The sequence below is a fragment of the Dermochelys coriacea genome, chromosome 3, assembly GCF_009764565.3.
Source record: "Dermochelys coriacea isolate rDerCor1 chromosome 3, rDerCor1.pri.v4, whole genome shotgun sequence".
Taxonomy (NCBI): Eukaryota; Metazoa; Chordata; order Testudines; family Dermochelyidae; genus Dermochelys; species Dermochelys coriacea.
In genome coordinates, this window is record NC_050070.1 from 158663320 (window position 1) to 158681296 (window position 17977).

At 43.8% G+C, this 17977-nt stretch overlaps 1 protein-coding gene across 4 annotated transcripts in view; it reads right to left on the reverse strand.

The window, feature by feature from the left end:
* XDH (xanthine dehydrogenase) overlaps window positions 1-17977 on the reverse strand; it is a 74875-nt gene that overhangs the window by 18716 nt on the left and 38182 nt on the right. For 3 of the 4 annotated variants that reach the window (XM_043511656.1, XM_038395583.2, XM_043511658.1), the window contains 11 exons: window positions 17117-17291; window positions 16302-16391; window positions 15349-15518; window positions 13833-13956; window positions 12996-13115; window positions 9421-9517; window positions 7296-7420; window positions 5334-5467; window positions 3668-3755; window positions 2827-2913; window positions 783-974 (listed from right to left, as the gene is read on the reverse strand). In XM_043511656.1, coding sequence (XP_043367591.1) covers window positions 783-974; window positions 2827-2913; window positions 3668-3755; window positions 5334-5467; window positions 7296-7420; window positions 9421-9517; window positions 12996-13115; window positions 13833-13956; window positions 15349-15518; window positions 16302-16391; window positions 17117-17291 — 1402 coding nt within the window. The remainder of the gene's footprint in view (window positions 1-782; window positions 975-2826; window positions 2914-3667; window positions 3756-5333; window positions 5468-7295; window positions 7421-9420; window positions 9518-12995; window positions 13116-13832; window positions 13957-15348; window positions 15519-16301; window positions 16392-17116; window positions 17292-17977) is intronic. The other variant, XM_043511657.1, reaches the window with a different exon arrangement.

Below are 17977 nucleotides of genomic sequence, written 5' to 3' on the forward strand. Positions count from 1 at the left end.
ATGATTAGTTCATGAGAAAACCTGGTGACAAGAATTTAGAGTGGGATTTTCAAGAAAGTCTAAGTGTAACAGGGCTCCTGCCCCCACTGGGCTGAGAAAGTCAAAGAGAGACATTGGTGCAGTGCTCACCTGGTACTTTTATTTACAGGTTGTGTTCCCACCACCTTTCCACCATACACATAGTCCCCTTCTTACAGTCCACCAGCAGGAGAGAGGGGGCCAAGCTATCTCTGTCTACTTCCCCTCACTGCCTTTCCTCTAGTGCAGCTTACAGCCTGTCCAGCTCCTCCCCGGCTTCTTTCCCCTGGGACTTTTATCCAGCCCCAGTCTTGTGAGGCAGCAGCTGTTCCAGCTTTCCCAGTCAGGGCCAGGTGATCTAACCAGTTCCAATTCACCTCCCTTAATTGGAGCTGGAGTGACAGAGGGTTGGCTATGCAGTTTTCTGCTTAGCACCCTGTCACACTAAGGGATATAGGAACTCAAATTCCTTTTGGAGGGATTTGGGTACCTAATTACCTTCGGTCCCTTTGAAAATCCAAGCCTTAAAGCTGATGTTACAGAATGAGACAACTGAAATGACAAAGGAAATTCAGGGAGGCAGAAGATAATGATCCAGATCGCAATTTGGCCTATTGACTTCAACGGGAACAGAATTGGGACCCTGATTAGGACTGGCAAAAACAAACGCAGACTTCCTGTGCTTAATATCTAGTTGTAGTTGTGCGTCAAATTCCCAAGACTTAGCTAATATGTTGCACTGTACTGTTTCAATTGATTTGTACCTGCTCTGCTGGCAGACCACACGTCAGGATAACGTCACTCATCCAGCACTCAACAACCATCATTCCCTGGGGACCTCCAAAGCCACGTAACGCTGTGTTGGAGGACAAGTTAGTCTTGCAAACTGTACCCACGCCTTTGATGTTGGGGATGTTGTAAGAGTTATCCATGTGAAACAAAGCTCTGTCCATAACCTGATGAAAAATAATTACAAAACGGAGGAGGGTGTGGGGGGCGAGAATCACTTATTAATGTAAATCCCAGGTCAGATTTTACACGTCTTGCTAAAGCAGTGATGTGATGCAATAAGGCGGCAAGGGCTAATTTACAAAAGGAGGACTGCTTTCTGTGTGAGTCCTTGGGATGCAAATCACCCCAAAGAAAGGCAGTGACGGAAGGCCCGTCCAACCCAGACTGCACTGGCACATGGAGTTGGCTGGCCCCAGAAGAAGGAGCTTGCTGCAGCTTCCCAAAGGACTGCGCAGCATTGACACACCCTGTGCTCCATGGAGCTCTAGGAGGCATTGTGACTCCTGAAACAAAGCCCTTCAGAAAGCTCCTCCTGGGATGATGCTGCCCCACATTGGTCCCTACTCTGGACTGCAGCTAAATGCTACAATCCAGCCCTTAGCTAGGCACTAGTTGTGGGCCTGACTTTGCCACCCTTATGCAGGTTGAGTAGTATGTTACCGCACAAGTAGCCTTGTTGGCTTCAGTGTGAGTAAGGGAAGCAGAATCTGGGCCCGTGAGAATGAGGATGACTACATGAGTAAGGTTTCAGAGTAGCAGCCATGTTAGCCTGTATCCGCAAAAAGAACAGGAGCACTTGTGGCACCTTAGAGACTAACAAATTTATTTGAGCATAAGCTTTCCTGAGCTACAACTCACTTCATCGGATGCTTATGCTCAAATAAATTTATTAGTCTCTAAGGTGCCACAAGTCCTCCTGTTTTTTTTACATGAGTAAGGGTGGTTGATGGGATTATACACAGTAGTGTTTGCAGGATCAGGTCCCTTCCCTTCCTTTCTAGTTTTGTACAGCACCAAGCACCCTGCCAGCACTAGGGTGAGGTTTTCAAAAGCTCTCAGCATAGGTGCAACTCAGCTCCCACTCAACTCCAAGGGAGTTCTACCATTGACTTCAACCAGAACAGCATGAGGCCAATGCTGACCACTTAAAAATCCCACCCTAATTTAATTACAAAAGACCCTTAATGGGCAATGAGCTAATCTCTGCGCTCCCATACAGCATGCCCACCCAGCTCACGATGAGCGTAATGGGAGCAACTCTGATGTAATCCAGGGCAAAATGGGTCCCACATACAAAATGCAGGTCACTAAGAACCTGACTCCAAAATTGTGCTTAAAACTGTCAAAAAGTGACTGCAGCTCTAAAACTCCATTATTGTACATTTTTACATTTCATATCATCTAATGTGTTTAAACTAAGTGTATAGAACAAGTAAATCTTTTTTGGCAATATGTTTAACTATTTGTAATTATTGAACAGACAAAATCATGTCCAAATGTTAGTCCATGGTTGCAGAGTGCTTTGAAAACATAAAGCACCTATAAGCACTAAGTATTATTATCAATAGCAAATAAAGACATGCAATGGTCATTTATTTCATTTATTTAGTAACTATGACTTTAGGAACTACATTGCTATACTGATGATATAGCATCCATATTGCACTGTGCAACAAATCTACTGCCACCATTTGTGTTCATCTGTCTTATACAGTAAACTTTCCTGAAGTCTCTTGCACAGTCTGAATTCTTACAGACTTAGTGAGGATTGTGTACCAAGTGTCATGGCAGTCTCTGCTGGAGCTAGTTCAGTTATTGGTACTGTAGAATGGGCACATTCTGTCTTCAGTTACAATGGAGAACAAAATGAGTGAGTGTTGCTGGGGACAGCTGAAAACTGAATACAACTCTGAAATGAAATGTGGCAGGCCTCAGTCTCCAAGACAAGCTTCTTTCCCAACATTTCTGTCAGGTCAGTTTCTCTAGTTAAAAGCCAGCACATTTTTTCCTACTTACGGCCAGAGAAAGATCTTCAGAGTTGCCCCCGTTGCTGTAGTATGACACCTCCAAACTATTGATCTTGCCATTCTTCATGAAGCCGACCTGTGGAAAAGAGTCCCTTCAGGTTTATCCTCACTAGTTGCTTAAGTCCGTACAACCCTTCCTACTGACATCTTGACAAGAAGATATCACTCCTCAGGTAGAGAAGACAAAGTGTCCTAGCAACAACTTTGTTCCAAAAAAACCCCCCCAACCCTGAATGGCCCTCATGTTGATAAAAGGTGGCAGCTTGCCAGCCCTGGTGAGTGATGTCTTCTGCTTAATCACAGAACAACTACATCATGGGCAGTACCAGTGGAGGCTTCTCTCACAAGGGATCCCATCAATGACCCTCAACCTTCCCCCAGAAGGAACACTTCTTGAGTGAGTGTTGTTCATTCATGGTGCCCAAACCCTCTTTTTCCCCCCAAAGAAAAGTCAAATATAAAGAGAAGCTCCATGAGGTTTTGAGAAGGCATGAGGTAACAGAACTTTACATAGAACAATAACAAATTCATGGCCATCTAAAGAGTGTTACATTTCTCAATATGCCACATGCTGTGGTTGCAGTGGAGACAGAAATTAGATACTTCTGCTCCAAAAGCTCAGGCTCATCCTTCTTGAGCTAAAGGAGAATCTCAGTTAGGTGTCAGCAGTTTAGGGAATATGACCCAGGTGAGCCTCTCTGATTCTATCCAGTACAGGTCAGTGACATACACACTAGCTAATTCATTACAATACCTCACTACTCAATTACACTTGTTAACGTGACATTATTTAGATAATACATGTATATTTTTTCACAATGTCTGTGTACCTTATAGCGTCCCAAAAAGGGGTGTCTCCCACCAGTAATCAGCATATCCTCATCTCGATCCAGCATGCATCGTACGGGGTGACCAGTCCTGTTAAAGGATACATTGATCATGCTGAGCTCATGTTGAGTCTGAAACTTGCTAACTTCTTGGCACAGGGAAAGACTTCTCTCTTTTTGTATGATTTTTCTTTACAACTAAGATGCAGATTGGCAGTAGCTGCATGAGCTAGGAAGTAAATTACCTGGATTATTCTCTTTCCTCTCAAGCAATTAGCATTATGGATGGGCAGGAGAGGCTAAGATCTTTCTTCTTATAGAGTGGGATTTGGTGTTTTATATTCTTGCAACAGTGCCTAGATACTAGGGCTTCTTGGATACATGGATACTAATCATTAAGTAATTCATCATTAATTAACATCCTCTAGCCAGCTTAATTATGTAATGGTGCTGAGCGTAACTAGCCTTCTGTTTGACAGCCTGACTTTAGCCTGGTTTTAGTTGTTTAGTTATTTAAGTGAGTTTACATTTTATCCCTTAGGAGGAAGAGTTGTTTTCCCTTGTCTAATGAGCCTTCTGCCTTTCATCTGCTTTTTCTGAGGTTTCAGAACAGAAACATCCAGGAATATGAAATACTTTATGTGGCTTGCAGAGGAAAAACAAATAAATTGTTTTACTGATTCCTCAGAAAAGGCAAGAGACGTTTCTCCACCACAGCAACTGACCCCAGTGGACTCCATCGAAGTTACTGCTGCAGTGCAATATCCAGGCAATATCCTTGGCAGAGTGCATCCCAGCTTTATGATGGGTTGCACACACAACTCTCATTTCAAAGTACATATTCAGTTACAAAAATGGAAACTGTACAGTTAGAGATGGGCCCCCATCAAAACTCCAGAAACAAAAAACCTTAAATTTGGGGTTTGTTTGAAATCCTGATCCAAATTTCACAAATGGCCAGGCTCTTTATGATGGGCTGAACCAAAACCTCAGATCCAAACACCCCTGAATTTTGGGGCATTTGACATTCGGGGTCGGTATTCTGTAGATTGGGCCCATCTCTAAGTACAATCAAAATGTCAGCAGGTACACAGAAAGAGCAGGCAGCGGTGGTGCAGGGTTGGTAATAACAGCAAGAATTAGGGTGAGGATCTGGTTGTCATATCCCTGTTGGTACACAGTGCAGCTGAGGTGAGGTTTGTGCTGGGTTCTGAAAGCGGCTGGGGAATCAGTGAAGTGAAAGAAGGGAACCAAGCATTTCAGATACAGTAGCTATATGGAAACACAGAAGGATCAACAATGTGGCTTTATTTCCTTCAGGTTCCCTCAGTTGATGTTAGAGATGGCTGTCATCCTGCTGCTCTGCCCACCCTATTCACATGTATTAAGAAACCATTTGAGGGCTGCATCTGCTTGAAAGCCATTTAAACTTCCCTTTCCAGCTGAGGATCCCATCAGTGACCTACCCCAGGGATTCTCAACCCTGTTAAAAGCCTTTGGGAGTAAGAAGCTGAGAAAGATTCTGGTCCACGAAGCAAGTGCGTCAGCACCAGTCCTGAATCAAAAGCACTCTGACCTCCCTCATCTTGTTAAAAAGGACAATGATATATGACCCCTGGGCCTATGCCATAGGTGACAAAGGAGCCCACCTCTCAAAAGCAAAACTTACTTGAAAGCAGCCACAGCTACTGCTGTTGACAAAAGAGTACTTCTGGACTCCTTGCCTCCAAAACCTCCTCCCATTCTCTTCACTCGAACTAAAATTCGATTCGCTGGGACCCCTAATGCACTGGCAACACATTCCTAAAGGGAAAAGGAAATAGGTTAGTCATGCAGGCATTAGTGAGGGCACTTGGGAGCTAGAAACAGCCTCAGTCTTAACTTTCTCTCTCCTATGACTTTAGCATCAACATAGATGCTCAGACACTGTGGTCATGGGGGGAGGGTCATACAAGAAGACTGATGGATAAATAGATAAGACAAAGCTTCCAGACAAGTTTGCACATCATCTCCACTTGCAGAAAAGGCTCTGTGTTTTTCAGGCAGGAAGCTTGTAATCAAGGAACTGGAATCTAAAGTCATCTGCTTGCTAGGTTCCTTACCTATTAATAGAGTTTTTTTACCAACTTAAGAAGGAACAGAAGAATTGTCATGCTGGATCAGACCAGGTAGTCCACCTAGCCCAGTATCCTGTCTCCAACAGCGGCCAGGGCCAGAAGCTTCTGAGGAAGGGGTAAGACCCCTGCAGAAGGCAGATGTGGGATAATCTATCCCCGACAAAGAGACCAAGATGAGACCTAATAGTTAGAGATAGGCCCAAGATCTGAAGCATGAGTTTAATATCCCTTCCAAAAGTTTTATCATAATTAATGATAACTATGGATATTCCCAATAGCCATATAAAAGTCCATTCTTTTTTTGGAGTGATTGTAGAGCTCATTGGAGGCACATTATTGTTCTTCAGTCTTCAAGCTTTTAATTTATCCACAAGAATACAAAAGCACAGGCAAAGCCAGTGCAAGCTCACCCACATTTCCCTGCTTGGTCTGAAGTAAGGTGACCAGATGTCCCAAATTTATAGGGACAATCCCGATATTTGGGACTTTGTCTTACATAGGTGCCTATTACTCCTCATCCCCGTCCCAAATTTTCATACTTGTTGTCTGGCCAATCTATTCTGAAAGGATCACCGCTACAGAGGAAAGGATCATTCCAGTTAATTGGGTTTTATACTACCCCAATCTCTGTAGTGAAATTCATCCTCTCTGCCCGTTCAACCCTTGGCCTCTCTGCTGAGATAGCCAAAAACTAATGCAGGGATGGGCAAACTTTTTGGCCTGAGGGAAACATCGGGGTATGGAAATTGTATGGCGAGCCATGAATGCTCACGAAATTGGGCTTACGGGTGTGCGAGGGGGAGGGGCTCCAGCTGGGGGGTGCAAGCTCTAGGGTGGGGCTGGGGATGAGGGGTTTGGGGGTGCAGGAAGGGGATCCAGGCTGGGACCAATGGTTCAGAGGGCTGGAGGGGGATCAGGGATGGGGCAGGCTGTTGGGGCACAAGTGGGGGAAGTGAGGGCTCTGGCTGGGGGTACAGGCTCTGGGCTGGGGATGAGGGGCTTGGGGTACAAGAGATGGCTCTGGGCTGAGATCGAGGGGTTCAGAGGGCGGGAGGGGGATCAGGGCTATGGCAGGTTATTGGGGGGGGGCTCAGGGGTGCAGGCTCCAGGTGGCGCTTACCGCAAGCAGCTCCGGGAAGCATGTCCTCCCTCCGGCTCCGAGAAGTGGCAAACCCCCAACCCTGCTCCCCATCGGGAGCTGAGGGCTGGATCAAAAGGTCTGATGGGCTGGATGTGGCCCGCGGGCCATAGTTTGCCCACCCCTGGACTAGTGCAAGCTAAAATGGAAGGGTTTTTTGCAACATGAACACTTGCCACCAGGAACTGGATTGCCACTGGTGACCTAAATGTAAAAGACTTTATAGCCTAGTCCCATCTCTCTGAGCCAGCTTTCTATTTTTCACACAAGAGAAATCTAGCATCTATTGAAGATGTACAGTTTATCCCTGTCTAATAGGAGTGATCTCCATAGCACCAAATTCACCATGGACAGCTGGGTCAATAAAAGAAGTTACCTGTGTCTTCATTGGATTCTGGGTGGACACGAACAGTTCCATCTCTCCATCTTCACCTTTAGGCACGGCAATGGTGCAGTGAGTCTCCAGATAAAAGTGTTCCTGCCCACCAATGTACATTTCCCCTACAGAACCAATGAAAAGGTGTGAAGAAACATGCAGGCCCATTGCTGCTACAGGGCCGTTTGCAGCTCTGTCCCCTTTCTGGTCTCTCTGAGTGCACCCCCTCAAGTGGTAGGCCTCATGTCTTTATCTGTTTTGGGGTGGAATGTCACAAGTCTCACATTATTGGACCAGGTTCTGGGTACAACAACCCATCTATGACTGCTTATTACCCTGCAGGTTCAACCAAACACCTGTGTTTCTTTCCTTTGGGAGCCAGTGACCAGAGATATATAGCGCGCAAACACCCTTCTTAAAACCACCAGTAGGGACAAAGCATTAGAGAAATGGAATTTTAAAACAAGAAGCAAGTCTACACACATGGCTACCTTAGCTAAGGTCCTACCATCCCACGATGGCTACCCTAGGCAGACACCAGACAGCAGGTTCCTGTGTCCGATTCTCCCTTCACCTTTGGGAGAATGTCCTTTTAAAACCCTGCCAGAGTTCTTTGTTTTCCTGTGTTTGGCAGACCGTGGCTATTCCGGGTCAAACTAGTTCCAGTGGCTGGCTGGAGGCTGAGCAAGTGTTCCAGCTAACACTTCTGGCATTGTTCCTGAACAGCTCTTAAGTGTTTGCTGCTAAGTGGCAATTCTTCTCCTTCCTGCCTATATTCCAGAGAGGCCCCTTTTGAGTTAAATCAAGATATTCATACAGACCCCAATAACTAGGTGTGATGGGGTGTCCACCCCACACATGACTTGAAGGGGTTAAGGTGGCCAGGTGGGCCAATTAACTCCCCAGACTGCACCTGGAGGAGGAGTCAGGGAGAGGGATTGATTAAATGAGGCTCAGCTGGACAGGAACAGTAGGGGACTGTATAAAGCCCCAGAGCCGAGAGCAGAATGGGGCTGCAGGGAAGTAGTCTGCAGTCACTCCCTGCGAGAAAGGAGGTGTGTGGGGGGCCAGAGATAGGTAGCCTACAGTTCCTCCCTGGGAGTAGGGAGGTTGGGCTGCCAAACCTAGAGAAGGAGGAGAGCCAGAAAGATAGGAGAGGCTCAGGGGAAAGGCAGCAAGGTATAGGATATCAGCAGCCAAGCTCTGCCTGGAGAGGACCCGAGAGTTGGAACCTGGAGTAGAGGACAGGCCCGGGTTCCCCTGTCAGTCACTGAGAAAGTGGCACACACCAGATGGCAGAGCGGACTGCCTGGGACAGTTTGCCTTGAAAGACTTTGGTACCCCAGAAGGGGAGGATCACAGTGACCTGACTGGAAAGCCAGGTCATGAACAGGAAGCTGCAGCTCCTGGAGTGAGAGGGGCCACAGGATGAGAGAAGAAGATGGGTGGAAAGACCACCATAGGAGGGTGCAGCACCTGGATAGAGCTAATACCCAGAGCAGCCAGGAGGAGGTGCCCTAGGGGTGAGTGCACCCCATGACACCTAGCCAATATAGAATATTAATAATTTACTACAGGACAGCTCCATATTTGTCACAAGAACTTTTAAAAGGGACTATGCCCCCATTTTCAAAAGGGATTTAGGCACTTAGAAGCCTAAACCCAATGATTTTCAAGGAGACACAGGCTCCTGAGGCCTTATCTACATGGAGAAACAGACTGGAATAAACTGTTCTGGAATAGTTCTTGTGTGGGCACTCTAATTCTGAATAAAAGTTGCTAAGTGGAGTAATTAATTAGCCCATAATTAAGTGACTTTTATTCCAAAATAGTGTTCACACAGGGATCTGTTTCAGTCAATTTCTCCATGTGAACGAAGCCACTGTGTCTAAGTCACTTTAGAAAATATGACATAGGAACTTTTGAAAGTTTTATCCATTGTCTATTTACACAAAGTTATTTTCAGTAAAATGAAACCTTGCGCCCAGTCCAATAAGCCTTATTCACATGATAAATCTTACTCATGCAATTGCTTCTCTTGATTTCAATGATATTTCTCATGTGAAGGTTGCAGGCTAAGAAGCTATATCTGTTCGAAAAATAGAGTTGATATATTTGTGCTCACCTTCCACAATGTGATCGGATTCTTCAAATCCGTTCTGGACATCTCCTTTCTCAATCTTCCTTGGAGACTTATAAAAGGATTGTTTCTCAATAGCTTCCTGGGAAAACATAGTTACACATTAAAGTTTCCTGCAAAGATAGTAGATCAAAATATTTCAACTAGAGTGGCATCAGTACTTTTCTCTGATTCAAGAGGAAGTACGTGGGACAAAGCCAAGAAAACTGGCTTGAGACTAATTAAGTTTTTAATTGTAAAGGCCTGTTGATATCTGAGTTAGGGCTGGTCGAAAATTTTCCATCTAAATTGTCTTTTGACAGAAAATTGGGGTTTCAACAAAAAATTGTGACCTGTCTGCTTTCTGCGGAAAATTTGATTTTTTTTGTTTGTGTTTTGGCCAAAAATAGGAATTGTCATTTGCTCATCATGTTCCCATTATTCTCTATGGGCTGAGATCCCCGGCTGGACTACATTCCCTATAATGCATCACAGACAGGGACCCCGTGATGCATATCTTTCCCTCAGCAAGAGGGAAAGACAGTGATGTATTATGGGAGATATAGTCCCATGAGGGATCCCAGCTCATGGAGAATAGGGCCACAAGAAGCAAATTACAACTCCCATTTTCAGCCTAAATGTTTTGTTTTTTTATTTTTTTAGTGAAAATTCTTTACCAAAATGAAAATGCTTTCATTTTTGTCAAAAAATTCCATTTGGAAAACAAATGTGTTTCGACCAGCTCTAATCTGGGCCCTTAAATGATCTGACATTTTTATAACAAAGGTCACATCAGTTATTTGATAGCCTCCAAAAATGAACAACTTTCAAATACAGTTTGTGAATTCACAAGGAAACTTCCTCATAAAATACTCCAAAAACAAGAAGAGCTACATTCAAGCTCTGTCAGCGAAAGATATCTATATATCTATCCGCTTTATGCCTGTACAGTCAGATAAACCCATTTCATGTTACAAGTCACATGGACATGCAGTACTGATCATTACAAAATTCACTAGAATCCCATGGTAACTTTAAATCCTTAGAATTCTTATTTAAGTCTTATAAGTATTGTTAGCAACAGTTAGTTTCTCTTATCCAGTGGTGATTTATGATTCAATATTGACATTTGCTTGTATCATCAGAAACACATGCAATGGTCATGAATTGTTTATACACAGAGTTCTTCTGCTTTGGAAACTAGCTAACTGATCATATTTTCATGGGTTTGTTCTCAATGTGTCAATAGAAATGTCTAAAGTAAGTTTCAAGGGCCATTTTCTTAAATTCATTAGTCTTAGAAAAGAGGCAAAATGTTCTGCGAAGTCTCACACAGAGTTAATACGGTAATGTAGTTAGAGGGCTCCATTTTCCGCTCACACCACTGCAAATTAGGAGTAACCCCAATGAAGTCTCACCTGTCTAAAGCAGATGTGCAATCTGAATCAGGCCCAGAATATTGAAAATGAGCCAAATTCTGTACTGATATACACCTGGTACAAATCTAGTGACTTCACACTGACGGCGATCTTTCACAGAACTTGGACCACTGCCTTCATATTAAACAATATGGTATGTACTGGAGCAGCGGTTCCCAGACTTGTTCCGCTGCTTGTGCAGGGAAAGCCCCTGCCAGGCTGGGCTGGTTTGTTTACCTGCCACATCAGCAGGTTTGGCCGACTGCAGCTCCCATGGGCCACGGTTCACTGCTCCAGGCCAATGGGAACTGCTGGAAGCAACCGCCAGTACGTCCCTCAGCCCACGCTGCTTCCAGCAGCTCCCATTGGCCTGGAGCAGCAAACCGCGGCCACTGGGAGCCGCGATCGGCCAAACCTGCCGACGCGACAGGTAAACAAACCGGCCCAGCCCAGCAAGGGCTTTCCCTGCACAAGCAGCGGAACAAGTTTGGGAACCACTGTACTGGAATATTCCTAGAATACTCAAGGAGCTGACTGAGGAGATATCTGAGCCATTAACGATTATCTTAGAAAAATCATGGAAGAGATTCCAGAGGACTAGAAAAGGGCAAATATAGTGCCCATCTATAAAAAGGGGAATAATGGCAACCTGGGGAATTACAGACCAGTCAGCTTAACTTCTGTACCCGCAAAGATAATGGAGAAAATAATTAAGCAATCAATTTGCAAACACCTAGAAGATAATAAGGTAATAAGTAACAGTCAGCATGGATTTGTCAAGAGCAAATTGTGTCAAACCAACCTAATAGCTTTCTTTGAGAGGGTAACAAGCCTTGTGGATGGGGGGAAGCAGTAGATGTGGTATATCTTGACTTTAGTAAGGCTTTTGATACTGTCTCACATGACCGTCTCATAAACAAACTAGGGAAATACAAGGTGGGCGATAACTTCTCTCTGGAACAGTTTTCCAGCCAGATATCAGTGGTTGACAGTCAAGCTGGAAAGGCATAGCGAGTGGGGTCCTGCGGGGCTCAGTTCTGGGTCCAGTTCTGTTCAATATCTACATTGATGATTTAGATAATGGCATAGAGAGTACACTTATAAAGTTTGCAGATGATCCCAAGTTGGGAGGGGTTGCAAGTGCTCTAAAATTCAAAATGATCTGGATAAACTGGAGAAATGGCCTGAAGTAAATAGGATGAAATTCAATAAGGACAAATGCAAACTACTCCATTTAGGAAGGAACAATCAATTGCATACATACAAAATGGGAAATGTCTGCCTAGGAAGGAGTATTATGGAAAGGGATTTGGGGGTCATAGTGGATCACAAGCTACACAAGAGTCAATAGTGCAACTCTTCTACAAAAAAAGCAAACCATCATTCTGGTATGTATTAGTGGGAGTGTTGTAAGCAAGACACAAGAATTAATTCTTCTGCTTTACTTTGTCCTCAACTCGAGTCCAGTTCTGGGTGCCACATTTCAGGAAAGATGCAGACAAACTGGAGAAAGTCCAGAGAAGAGCAACAAAATTATTAAAGGTCTGGAAAACATGACCTATGAGGGAACATGGAAAAAAAATTGGGTTTGTTTAGTCTGGAAGAGAGAAGACTGAGGGGGGGACATAACAGTTTTCAAGTACATAAAAGGCTGCTCCAAGGAGAAGGGAGGTAATTTGTTCTTGTTAACCTTTGAGGATAGGACAAGAAGCAATGGGCTTAAATTGCACCAAGAGAGGTTTAGATTGGACATTAGGAAAAACTTCCTAACTGTCAGGGTAGTTAAGCATGGGAATAAATTGCCTAGAAAGGTTATGGAATCTCAATCATTGGAAATTTTTAAGAGTAGGTTAGACAAACACCTGTCAGGGATGGTCTAGATAATACTTAGTTCTGTCATGAGTGCAGGGGGCTGGACTAGATAACCTCTCAAGGTCCCTTCCAGTCCTATGATTCCATTCCCAACCAATATAATATCAGAGCTTTATTTTGCTCTTCTACCACACCCATCAGGATAGAGCTACGTCACAAATGCTAAAAACATGAGTGACTTAATACACAACAACAACAACCCAATTAGCCATATTCAGGAAAACAGGACTGAAGCAGGCATTATGGGGTCTTAGGCTGACTAACCATATGATCAAATCTGTGCCATCCTACCTGAATGGTGACAATAGGTGTGAACTCTTCGTATTTGATCTTTACAGCTTTAGCAGCTCTTCGGGAATGTTCATGTGTGTCCGCAACCACTCCACCAATGATATGGCCAATACAAGTGACCTATGCATAAAAAGAGATTCTAATACTCACTGTGATAAATCACTGAAAGGCTCACATTGATTTCTTTTTGTGCAACATATTTTTTTGAGCAAATCAATTAAAACCAGCTTCAAGTACAGTGAGAAATATTCTGATATTCAAGTACAGTGAGAAATAGTTATCTACACTATAAAGCCAGCTTAATGATTTGTTGCCACCAACCTGGGGCTTAAGAGTCACCCAGACAGGTGGAAGTCAGTAAATACTCATATCCCATTGCATGAAAACATGGCACCTTCTGTTACTGGTAACAGGATTGGGCAAGTTTGTTGCAGCTGTCTGCAGTTTAAAGAAGAACATTCAGGGGCAGGAATCCTGGCCCCACCAAAGTTAATGTCAAAACTGCCAGTGACATCAACAGAGTCAAGATTTCACTCCACACATTGCGGAGAACTTCCCCAGAAGTATTCAGAGTAGCAGCCGTGTTAGTCTGTAATCGCAAAAAGAAAAGGAGTACTTGTGGCACCTTAGAGACTAACAAATTTATTTGAGCATAAGCTTTCATGAGCTACAGCTCACTTCATCGGATGCAGTGAGCTGTAGCTCATGAAAGCTTGTGCTCAAATAAATTTGTTAGTCTCTAAGGTGCCCTTCCGCAGAAGTAGTTAACCCCACAATTTCCTGGCCTTCTATACTCCATAAAGACAACTTTTTAAAAAACGATAAGAAACTGCATACCATGTTATCAGCAAAAACAGGTTCATCATTAGCTATCCCAGTGTCATTACTCCCAGGAATATCCTTAGCAGAGATGAAACACACAAAACCGGGGACGCTCTGGGCTTCAGTTGTATCTATAGAACTAAAGAAGTGAGGAACACCAACAGCAGAGAATTATTATTTTTCTTTAATATGCCATGTAAATTTATAGTGCCATGTACAAGATTCTACAGGGCCTGATTTTCTGCCCTGACTTTCTTGCCCTCTGTCCAGTCATTCACAGGTGTGCAGGGCGAGTGTAGAATGATGCCAGATCAGAATGGTAACACTTTGTACTCCTTTAGCACAGGTGTAAATGGCTACACAAGGGGCAAGGCAGTGAAGAATCATGCCCACAGAATCCAGGGGTCAGGATGGTCAAACGCTCAGACTGGCTGGTTGTTGTCAACATTAAGTAATTAGTAGTCCATAAAGGAATATATTTAGATCCTTTTACAATATGCTACTCTGAGAGATAAGCATCTCACTCACTACTACATGAATCGTTAACCAATAAGAGAATGCATAAACAAAATATCTTAGTTAGTTAGATAAATAGATATACACAGAGAAAGCTCCTTGTAATGGGTTGGTTGGGGCCACTTTTTGGCTCACTTGTACACCATTTACACTTGCCTGTAAGTGTGATTACAATTTAAAATCCTGTAAACCAACAGTCTGATGAAAAGGTTTTTTTAGTGACCACTAACAATGACATTTAGCTAAAACTTTTTTCTGTAGAATTCTGTTTTCAGCTACAGCCAGTCAAAGGTGTTTCAGCCATCAGTGAACTCTTAGTATACCAATATTTTCCAGACTGCCAGACAAATGCATGCTAAGGAGGATGGGAATGTCTATTATTATGGTTAATACAGGAAATAGCCATTAAATACTCATGTAGCCGTTTTAATATATTGATTTCAAAGTGCTTTCTAAAAGGTAGGTACACACTATTATCTTTGTTTATGGAGGGGAACTGAAGCACAGAGATGTGGCGTGACTTTGCCTAAGTTCACACAAGAAACTGAATCCAGGTTTCTTGACTTCCAGTCTGATGCCTAACCACTGAATTAATCTACTTCCCCAGACAATACTGTAATATCCGTCTTTCAGATAAGACATAACATTGTTTCAGCCTTCTGATCATTATGGTTCTTAAAGATCCCATGGCACTTTTTGCAAGAGATGGATTGTGGTTTGATGTGATGGCCTACTAGCCAGTTATATTCTGCCTACCTAAATTCCCTTCCCAGCTGCTATGTCACACTCCAGGTATGACTAATAGTGCCAGGACTAATCTCTGTGTACAGTTTATGAAACCTGGGATTCCTCTGGGACAAAAGATGCAACATAAATATAATAAATAGATCCATTTATCAACCACTGAGAAGCTACCACCTCTGAGGAGAAACAGGGCCGGTGGTCTGGACGATGCTTGGGTCCTAAGAATTCACAGTACACAGTACAAACGCCAGTGCATAGAAAGGGCACTTACATAATTTTGGCATGGGCTTTCGTGCTGGTGACCAGTGTTAAGTAGCGTTCATTTTCATAGCAAGGCATGTCATCACAATAGACAGCCTCTCCACATGCCTGTTTGGCTGCTGAAAGGTGCACCATGGGCCGTCCCACCATATCTTCCACAGACTGTCCTGCAGGCACTTCCTGTAGCAAAACACACACTAGGTATCCTTGCTCCTACCATAGGATAACCAGATGTTGAGGCTGGGGGGGGGGAGAGGTTAGGGGAAGGCATCTCCTATGACAGTGATGAGGGAGGTACGAAGTAGTTGGAGTGGGGAAAGGGAAAGTAAATGTGGGTGAGTGAGTATGAGAGTGGAACAGGACAATGCTGTGATAGAGAAAGAGGTGGGGCAGAGAAATCCGACTTCAAGACAATTCTAAGCTAAGGAGAAGAGAAGGGTTTGAAGTGTTCTTTGACATGACCCAACCGCTTGAAGGGAGGGCTAGCATGGGAGAGTACAAATTTAAAAGCATCTTCCCCTCTCTCTGCTGAGCAGAACTGGCCATGAGTGGTGGGTTAATGTTAGCAGGCAGGGGGTGTTTGTGGATATGAGGATAGAGGTAGAAGGGAGCCAGCCCAAGAGCTTTGGGAAGCAGAAGCACAGTTTTGAATTGAATTTGGAACTGTATGGGTAGCCAGTGAATTTGACAAGGATGGGGGAAACGATGGAGCTGAACAGAAATAGCTCTCTAACTGCAGCCTGCTGGGAGTCATACACTTAGACAATCAGGTTTCTGGAAACCTAAAGGAGAAATCATCATAGTACTCCAGTAAGGAAGTGTTTAAAGCCTCAATAAAGATCTCAACTGTGACAGAATCCAGGCAAGGACAAATGCTGGCCTTGTTCAGGAGGTGAAATAGAATACAGTGAGTCTGGACTCACGGAGGAGGCAAGCCTGGACTGTGTGCATATCGCTACTTACTTGGAAGAGTTGGACGTTGGCAACAAGATCTTTATGAAACACCTCAGTGGCACTCACGTATTTGGAGGGGACCAATTCATCAAGGTTATTCTGCCAAAGACATGTTAAAAAATGACCAGCCCTTTTATCTGTTTTCTGTTTCCCTTTTCTCATGTCTCCCAGGTAGCCTCTGGCCTCTTCCTCTTTTTCACCTAACTTTCACCCTAGACTGTGCAATTTCACATCTAAAGTGGTTCAGTCTGCTGATGTAACCCATCAATTCAGTGGTGTGATGTGTCCCCTTTACAGGCTGGTCCACATCAAGGCATTAGACAACAGGTACTTTAGCAGTACAGGCTCATGCTCTTAGCAGAGAAGGTCCAGGGTTCAATCCCCAGTAGGTTCATCCATTTTTGTACAATGCAAGAGACAATGTTGTCACAGGCCCCTCTGGACAGCAACAGCCCTGACAACAGTGCGAGGAGAGAGCAGAAACCTAGGAGCCTGTTTGTCAGCTACAGAGCAGAGCCCACTGTAGGAGAAGTGAGGGTGGGTAGGCCAGGGTTGAGCTAATGGATCTGCAATGCAGATGCTCTGATCTCTACCCTACACAGAAGAAGCAGCAGCAGCCGCCACAGCAGCTATTACAACACAGAGTGGCTTGGCAGAATGGATTCCTTCTGCACCCTCTCCCCACCACAGGGCCTGTGCATTGAAAACAGCACTTTTCACGATGCGCTGAGAATCTGCCCACTCTGTCTGGGTTCAGTTCTACTGTGGAGTCTTTTATTTCACCCTCTCTATTCCAACCCCAGCAAGGGGAGAGCAGCACTCACATTCCCATTGGGTGACTTGTTTAATTTCTGAAGCACTATCAGATAAAATTTAAAGAAGAAACTGAGGGTGAGCGTGCGTCGGAAATCCACCATCCCACCGGGAGCTGAAGGAGACAGGTTCATCTCATCTGCCAACAGGCGGCAGGCTTCCTGCAGCAGATTTTCATTCCATTCTCTACACAGGAACAAATAAATAAATAACAATAATAATATGGAGCGCTTCCTTAGCACTCTACTTTGTCAAAACATTTGCCAGACATTCACTAACTAATCCTTCCAAAATGACATCCTCACAAACAATGATAAATCTCTGTCTCATTTCTCATGCCTTACCCCTAGCATAACTGGGAGTTCTGCTTTAGTAAGGAGAAAGTAAGAGATGATGAAACTATGCAGTGCTCTGCAACTGCATAATTGAGACCATTTCTCCACAGTACCTTCTTTGCTTCTGCTCTCTAAAACACTCGCCTGGTAGCCACTGTAGCAATGGTATAATCAACAAACAGTAACGTTCCAACAGAATGTTTTTTCCATCAGAAGATGCTGAGTCAATGAAATTGAAAAGTTCCTCCCGGGGAATGTAACGATTTCATCAACATTTAGGAATTATCAAAACGTTTCATTTCAACTATATATGATATAAAAGTCCAAATGATAAATTGAAAAGGGAATTTTTGGAATATTTCGTTTCTCTAAAAATTCTGAAATTTCTGCTTTTTGTCATGATTCAGGACTAAATAAAATTTGAAAATCTCAGAATTTCTCAGAGGACTAGAATTCTATTTTTTGACCAGCTCAATCAGTATATTCAAACAAACAGTGGCAGATCTAAAACATGGCTATGGCTTAATGAAATAGCAT